Source organism: Hypanus sabinus, chromosome 3 (assembly GCF_030144855.1).
Source record: "Hypanus sabinus isolate sHypSab1 chromosome 3, sHypSab1.hap1, whole genome shotgun sequence".
Taxonomy (NCBI): Eukaryota; Metazoa; Chordata; class Chondrichthyes; order Myliobatiformes; family Dasyatidae; genus Hypanus; species Hypanus sabinus.
This window is the reverse complement of record NC_082708.1, coordinates 102780072-102788445: the sequence shown is the minus strand read 5'-3', so window position 1 is coordinate 102788445 and position 8374 is coordinate 102780072. Positions and strand designations below refer to the sequence as shown.

The window sequence follows — 8374 nt, the reverse complement described above, 5'->3', positions numbered from 1 at the left end:
ACCTCCCAGTTAGGAACAGAAATGGCAAATTTGTATTTCGTAATTTTATCTCGGCATCTGAAATGATGCAGCTACGAAAACAATTGCTATGGAACGTAATTTCTTGACTAGATTTATACAACGAAAAACAGCTGCATTCTTTTTTTAATTTGTAAGTCTGCAGCTCGTAGTGGAATTGATGGATTAAAGATAATGCTTGGTGTTTATTTTCTTTGGACAGGAGGGGCTCACGCCAGGGCGGTGCAGTCGCGGGGTCGAGGTGGAGCTGTTGCGCAGCCGCAGTGTCTTTCCGACTTGGTGCGACACGGCGGCTGAAGCTCACATCAGCGGCGAGCGGGCCTTCACACCAGTCGGTACCGCGGCAATGTATTCAGGAGACGCCGAGGCTTTGGAAGGCAGTAGCGGCTTCAGCAGTGACTCAGTGTCGGAAGGCGAGAGCTCGTTGCTGGAGGACGATGAGCCCGAGGAGGTTTTCTCCGACCTGTCGGATGAAGAGCAGCTGGATGAGGCGGGGAGCGGCGAGCAGGATTCGGAGTCAGGCCCAGGCTCGGGTTCGGGCCCGGGCGAGGGGGGCAGGTTGCCGGCGGGTAAGCGCGCACTGAGGCTGGGAATGCTTCCAGGGGGACCCGGCCTGAGAGAGGCAGCGCTCGGGGCTGGAGGGTGTGGGCGAATCGAAAGGCCCTTTGCACTGATTAACATCTGATTTTCCTTCCCCTCTGCAGATTTGCAAAAGCATCTGAGTTTTCTCAAAGGAATGTCCAACATTTTGCTGAGCAAACTTTCCAAAGCCGAGTGAGTAGTTAATCATTTTATATTTCCGTTAGAAATAAAGGATCGCAGCGTTTCTGTGTTTGACCTTGACTACACCTATAAAGCAGAGTTAGTATTTATTCTATGTTCTTAAAACCCACCCACATCTTTCCTGCCTCGAGATGGCGAACCACATGGGTTGGGACCGGAAGCAAAACTGTTTCGTAAAATAATCTATGGCATGAGTTGCGTCAACTCAAAAGAATATCGGTTGCTTTTTCCTAACAGTGCGGTTTGATTTTTAAAAGATCTTTTAAGTGCCTTTGTTGTTGTATAGGTTCTTCAAATTTTTCTTTAGTGCCATGATACTGCATTCTTAGGCCTTGGATTAATTATTGAGGAGAGTGAACGTAGCAGTTTGGAGCATAAGGAGGCCATTTGGCCCCCATAAGATCATGGACAATGAAACTGTATCCATTAAGTTACTGTCTACCACTAGTAACTTAATAATTTTACCTTTTAAGGACCTGTCATCCTCTGCCATTTTTTTAAAGAAAGGCTTTCTTACCCTGCACTTTGAAGAAAAGCTCCAATACTTATGACTTTCCATGAGTAGAAAAAGCCTCATTTACCTTAAATGAATCACCTTGTATTTTTAAATATTGACATCTGGTTCTAGATTTTCCTACTAGAGGGAATAGTCTTTCCACAACTACCCTATTAAGGTTGCTCTGATTCTTTTATATAACCCCTTCTGGCCTTATCCCTCTTTTTTTAAAAAACTATAAATATTTTGGCTAATTGAGTTTTCTAGAAAGCAATAGCCATAAATCTGTAGCATCCAAAGCAGCTTCAAGGAGTGGTGCCTCAGAAAGGAGTCATCCATTATTAAGGACCCCAGTTGTCCAGGACATGCCCTCTTATTGTTATCATCAGGTAGAAGGTACAGAAGCCTGAAGGCACACACACAGCAATTCAGAAACAGCTTCTTCCCCTCTGCCATCTGATTCCTAAATGGATATTGAACCCATGAATGTTACCTCACTTTTTTAATATTGTTTCTGTTTTGTGATACTTTAATCTTAACTATTCTATAAATGTATATATCTTACTGTTAATTATTTATTCCTTCTATATTATCATGTATTGCATTGCACTGCTGCTGCTAATTTCATGACACCTCCCAGTGATGATTATTATTATTATTTAATTATTTATGGTTTTATATTGCTATATTTCTTCACTGTTCTTGGTTGGTGCAGCTGTAACAAAACCCAATTTCCCTCGGGATCAGTAAAGTATGTCTGTCTGTCTGATAATAAACCTGATTCTGATTCTATTTCGTAGAAGGTGCAGGGAATTTATATTAAAACATTAGCAAAGTGATACTGCTGCTAACTAAGCTAAGGATAAATAGTTATTAAGAATTCTGCATCATGTATTTGGAATTCGTTTGAAAGTTTTGAGTAAGCCAGAATTTTTACTCAATGCAGTCCCTTGACAATTTGACTTTTCAGTGAGTTTGGGATAAATCTGTTTTAGCCCCACTTATACATTTTGATCTCATAGATTTGAGTATATCATTTATAATAATATCAAACTCAGTTCTGAAATTTGATGCTGTCTTAACAGTTTTTTCAAAAGAGAACTGGATTTTATGAAAAAAAAAAGGGCTACTGATAATGCCTCTGTGCCCGTGTTCAATTTTGTTTTGGTTATGTACCGGTTTCTGTAGTCCTCTATCAGAAGTTATAGCCCCCATCCTAGTCAAATTCTGTACAAATCTTGGACATTCTAAATCCTTATGTATTCTTGGACATTTGGAGACAAGCATGCCAGGACAATAGACAATAGGTGCAGAAGTAGACCATTCGGCCCTTTGAGCCTGCACCACCATTTTGAGATCATGGCTGATCATCTACTCTTAATACCCGGTTTCTGCCTTGTCCCCATATCCCTTGATTTCCCTATCCATAAGATACCTGTCTAGTTCCTTCTTGAAAGCATCCAGAGAATTGGCCTCCACTGCCTTCTGAGGCAGTGCATTCCAGACCCCCACAACTCTCTGAGAGAAGTAGTTTTTCCTTAACTCTGCCCTAAATGACCTACCCCTTATTCTCAAACCATGCCCTCTGGTACTGGACTCTCCCAGCATCTGGAACATATTTCCTGCCTCTATCTTGTCCAATCCCTTGATAATCTTATATGTTGCAATCAGATCCCCTCTCAATCTCCTTAATTCCAGCATGTACAAGCCCAGTCTCTCTAACCTCTCTGCGTAAGACAGTCCGGACATCCCAGGAATTAACCTTCTGAATCTATGCTGCACTTCCTCTACAGCCAGGATGTCCTTCCTTAACCCTGGAGACCAAAACTGTACACAATACTCCAGGTGTGGTCTCACCAGGGACCTGTACAAATGCAAGAGGATTTCCTTGCTCTTGTACTCAATTCCCTTTGTAATAAAGGCCAACATTCCATTAGCCTTCTTCACTGCCTGCTGCACTTGCTCATTCACCTTCAGTGACCGATGAACAAGGACTCCTAGATCTCTTTGTATTTCTCCCTTACCTAACTCTACACCGCTCAGATAATAATCTGCCTTCCTGTTCTTGCTCCCAAAGTGAATAACCTCACACTTAGACATATTTAACGTCATCTGCCAAGTATCTGCCCACTCACCCAGCCTATCCAAGTCACCCTGAATTCTCCTAACATCCACATCACATATCACACTGCCACCCAGCTTAGTATCATCAGCAAACTTGCTGATGTTATTCTCAATGCCTTAATCTAAATCGTTGATGTAAATCGTAAACAGCTGTGGTCCCAATACCGAACCCTGTGGCACCCCACTAGTCACCACCTGCCATTCCGAGAAACACCCATTCACCGCTACCCTTTGCTTTCTATCTGCCAACCAGTTTTCTATCCATGTCAATGTCTCCCCCCCCCCCCCCCCCCCAATGCCATGAACTTTGATTTTACCCACCAATCTCCTATGTGGGACAATTTATGTTCAGAATTTAATTCTTGTAGCCTTAGTGTCTCAGTGTCAAGCCTGCTCTTACCCCATCAAAGGATAATACAAACTTGCCGGAGGTGCCAAAATGAATGGAGTTTTCCTATATATTTTTAATCCAAACCATACCTCTGTGTAGTTGCTTTTCTATGGTTATATTTTTGGCATGTCAGACGATGTTAACAGATCCAAAGTGGATTACCTTGTTTGCCATATTTCTGTCAGTGTTTATTGCAAAATTTCTGCTTGCATTTATATTTGCACAAATAACCTGACACTACAGGTCACACACTGCTTATTCAGTTATGCTCTGGTTATCCCTTATTAGCTCTACTTTCTAAACCATTACCTAAGTCAGTAACTTACTCCAATTGATCTAACTTCTTTTGATGGTCTTTTTTTTTCTGAAACCATATTCAGTTCTTTCCAGGACTCCACGTAACTTATTGGTTCATTTAGCTAACCACTGTACTCATTAACACTCAAATTTTAACAAAGTTGGTTAGATATGTAGATCTGTGATCAGTTTTGTATTAGCTGCAGTTACTTTGTCTCTGGAATTGACATTTTACATATCTAATGTTGTTCATAACATTTCTTACAGATGTGCCAGCTTGTTACATGATTCAGTCGAGTCAGAATTTTTTTTAATCGATGGGGATTCATTAATGATTCAACATGCACTAAATAACACCTTTTGTGAGGGGCAGAATTTGCACTTTTTCTATTTGGTGGAACGATTTTTATTTGACATCCTCCAAAAAGGAGCAAAATACGTCATCGTATTCTTTAAGGTATGTGGTTATATACTTCCAGTGACTTTGCTGTGTATAGTATTATGCAAAAATTGTAAGTTTATGAAAAAATTTTCTAATATTTTATTTTTATTAGATTTGTTTGTGATTTTATGGAAAATATGTCCTCAAAGCACAATACTGGTTCAAACTTGGGTTTTGGGAAGGAACGTGTATTATTATATCACCCTTCATAATATTTAAGACTGACTATATTAAGAAGTACAGAAGTATTTTGTATACAGTGGTCCTGCATGCTTCCATCTTATTAAGTTGAACTGGATAGGAATTGGCCCTTCAAATTGCCAGGTCTGTGCTGTACATTTTGCCCACCTTTACTTCCTATCAAGCTTTGCTTTAAATATACCCACTAACTTGACCTCCTGAGGCATTTACGGAATGAATTCTCTGACCTTGCCTTTCCAATGCCTGTCTCAGCATCCAGTTCAGTAACTTGGTCACCACTGACGTTAGGCTCACCACCCTGTAGTTCCCTGTGTTAAATAAAGACATATTAACCATTCTCCAGTCTTATGCTGTCTTAGCTATAGCTTATGAAGATTAAAAAAAAATCTGATGGGGCCCAGCAATTTCTTCCTTTGCTTCCCACAGTGTCCTGTGATAGACTTAGGCCTGAGGATTAATTTTTTTGTCTCACTTTTATTTTTAAAAGCATTTTCACCCTTGTTTTAGTATCTATGTTTAAATTTTCCATGAAATCTATACGAAATCTGCCATCTTGTGCATCCTTGAGTTCAATTGCTTCACCAGTATTCTGCCTTGAATTATGAAGGCTCAAAGTTTTGAAACTCCCTGCCAACCTTTGCATTTTCATTTCTGCTCTTTAAGATATCCATAAAGCTACTTTGAACAAGGTTTTTATTATCTGTCCTAACATCTAGTAGTTCAGTATCCATTTTTCTAGTCAATAATGCTAAATAGTACTTTGAGATGAACTTCCTGATTTATCAATACTATAATTGACAGTTCATATAATGGAAGTTTCTGTACTGGATCTTTTGTGCTAGGCGGAGAGAGACTTTATTATCTCAACTGACAATGTAGCACTTGATTTTGTGCCAGTGTCAGAGGCCTTAACCCAGAGCTTTCTGATTTGGAATGTGCTTCCACTGAAATAAAAATACAAATATCAAAAGTGGTACTGGAAATACACTGTTGCACTCTATAATTTCTAAGTCTTGTGGAATTTTTACAGCAGTGATGTAATTTTATGGCACTATCTTGACCAATTCAACTGAACCAATCTGTCAGTTTTTGGCATTTGGAGACAAACTGATCTAGTGCTACTTCAGGTGTTTCAAATTCTGTACTTTGGAGTAGCAAAGGATTGGTCACATGTGGCTGTACTGCTAATGAAAATAACTGCAGTTAGTCTTCTGAAAGGAGTATTTATTATTCCATTGTCATTTATGTGACTTTGTTTTATAAAATTAACCGCCATGTTTGCTTAAAAGTCAACTTAAAATTATTTTAGTTGGGTGTAAATGCTTTTGTGTTGTCTTAAGAAATAATGCTGCATAACTGTGAAGGTTCTTTGTATTGACAATGTCTTTTTCCTGATGATCTGCTATGAAATTTAAACAGAAAATTTAATCAATGTGGAACATTGTCCAAAATTTAAAGATTTACTTCAGCCATTTTTATCTATAGTTTGCATATATTGCTTTAATAATTCTAGTTTTTTTTTTCTAGGATGCTGAAAGTATGTGGCTTGGGAACTCCTATCTTCTTTCATTGCGAAGTGCATTAATTCTTCATTTAAAGAACAACATTGAGGTTCCAGTGTATACAGAATTCTCCAACTGCTTTTCATTAGAATGGCAAGCCTTTGTGCAGGAACACTATCCATATTTCATATTGATCAGTGACGAAGCATTTAAGTTAGCTGGCAATAAAGGCATGTCCAGCTACCTGTTGAAGATCTTTATTTTTCACACACTAGGAAGTAAAATCAATGTTGCAATGACTTCAGGCATACATTCGGATATTCGCAGGCTTTATGGATACTACATTAACAGTAAAACTGGTTCTGCAAAATGTAAAAAGGTGATGAATTGTCTTGTTTAATCTTAATAGATTTCATCAGTTTCATTTAGCGTTCTAGGTTTTTTTTTTAGCTTTAATTCATTTTCCTCTTTCTCCTTATGCCACTCACCTTTCCAAGCCTCTGCCAGTGCTACTCATTCGCCGTCCAGTATGAGGAAACATGGCCTCTAATTTGGAGCCCAATTTCCTGCTCTCCTCACACAGATGTTGAAAGGTGACTGCCTGTAAAAAGACCAAGTTGATGGTTTCAATTGGATACCTGTGTTTCAGTCCTGAAAATTAAAATTTTTCTTAGTTATAGAAGGCCAGCAATTTTGGTACAGTGATGCAGACTGCATGGGTTTGTGCATGACTTGTCATATTTTGTGTGTTGCAATATGGATTTAAGTGGTCACAAGTGTAGAGTAAGGTAAGTTTCTTTAGTAACTTGGAAATTAGGAACCTCTCTTTGGTGGTTTGTATAATCTTTATGATGTGCTATTAATTTTTATAATGACTATTCTTTAAAAAAATTTTCAGGTGATACATCTTTTCTAAAGTAAAATTATTTTTGCAAGTAGTTTAATCCAGAGATCTTTTATTAAATATTCAGGCCTTTTTGTTAATATAAATCTTTACTCTTTCACCATTATTCTGTCCAAGCCTGGCTTGAAATTGATCCCTTAATAATTAATTTGCCAGAAAATTCCATCATGACTAACATTTTCTCAAAACGTTTATTGATTATTTCACAGCAATTTTTATTTACATTTAGACATACATGAAATCAAAGAATTCCATTTATAAAATAGTTTGTTTTTACATAAGCAATTTATTTATATCACATCAGCAGTGACTAATGAATTATTGGATTGTTACGAGGCCTTGTAACAATTTCAATAAATTTTGTGGTGTTTTCTGAATGACTTCTATAATTTTCGAAGATCTAAAATTCTTGGTGGAAATATCGCACAATTAAATTGAAAATATGTATTTTCTTAACACATGCATTTCATTATTTGGTATTTTTAAACACTTTAGATCCATAAAGATATGGAATCTGCTCACCAGGCTATTGTGTCTTACTTGTCTCGAAATCACACCATTGGTTTCTTTGGAGATGATCAAAATGGCATGAATGTTTCAAAAGAGGTATGGCACTAATAAAAGTTTGATAAATTTTTAATAGAAGCTATTGTAGCTAATACTGTTTTGATAATTTTATGCCCTACAGGAACATTTTGGAAAGAAATTCCTTGTATAACGTGAAATATAAAAATGAATTTGTTTTTACTTATGTTCAATTTTTTATACCTATATTTCCAACTAAGGTTTTCTGTATTCTCAGGTGCAACAAGATATTGATCAGCTCCAGAGTTTGTGGCCGGAAGAATTAGATATAAGAAGTTATGTTTGTGTTGTTTCTTGTTCAGTGGCTCTCAAGTGCTATATGCACATGTTGAAATACAGAGAAAATCGTAAAGGAGATGAAACTACTAACATCAAGGTAAATTCTTATTTTACACTCTCTTCTGATGAGTCATTGCAGCAGATAACAATTTGTTTGCCAGTACATTAACTTCATTCTCTAGCTATGGCACAATTATTTTTTCTACATTTTCTTGAATCCACATGGATCAGAACCACATGTATACAAAATCTGCATTGAACAGATAAAGGGTCTAACAAAATAGATCTTTAGATGAAACAAAGCATTATATCTGGTGATGAAAGAAGTCAGTAAAATTTAGTTGGGTGATGA

The 8374-nt window shown here is 37.7% G+C and overlaps 1 protein-coding gene across 2 annotated transcripts in view; it reads left to right on the top strand.

Moving 5' to 3' along the window:
- Positions 1-278: 278 nt before the first annotated feature.
- Positions 279-8374, top strand: part of LOC132391547 (probable ATP-dependent RNA helicase DDX60) — an 81526-nt gene continuing 73430 nt past the window's right edge. For both annotated transcript variants that reach the window (XM_059964881.1, XM_059964880.1), the window contains exons 1-6: positions 279-587; positions 723-792; positions 4377-4566; positions 6280-6633; positions 7654-7764; positions 7961-8119. In XM_059964881.1, the coding sequence (XP_059820864.1) occupies positions 365-587; positions 723-792; positions 4377-4566; positions 6280-6633; positions 7654-7764; positions 7961-8119 (1107 nt within the window). In that variant the 5' untranslated portion in view covers positions 279-364. The remainder of the gene's footprint in view (positions 588-722; positions 793-4376; positions 4567-6279; positions 6634-7653; positions 7765-7960; positions 8120-8374) is intronic.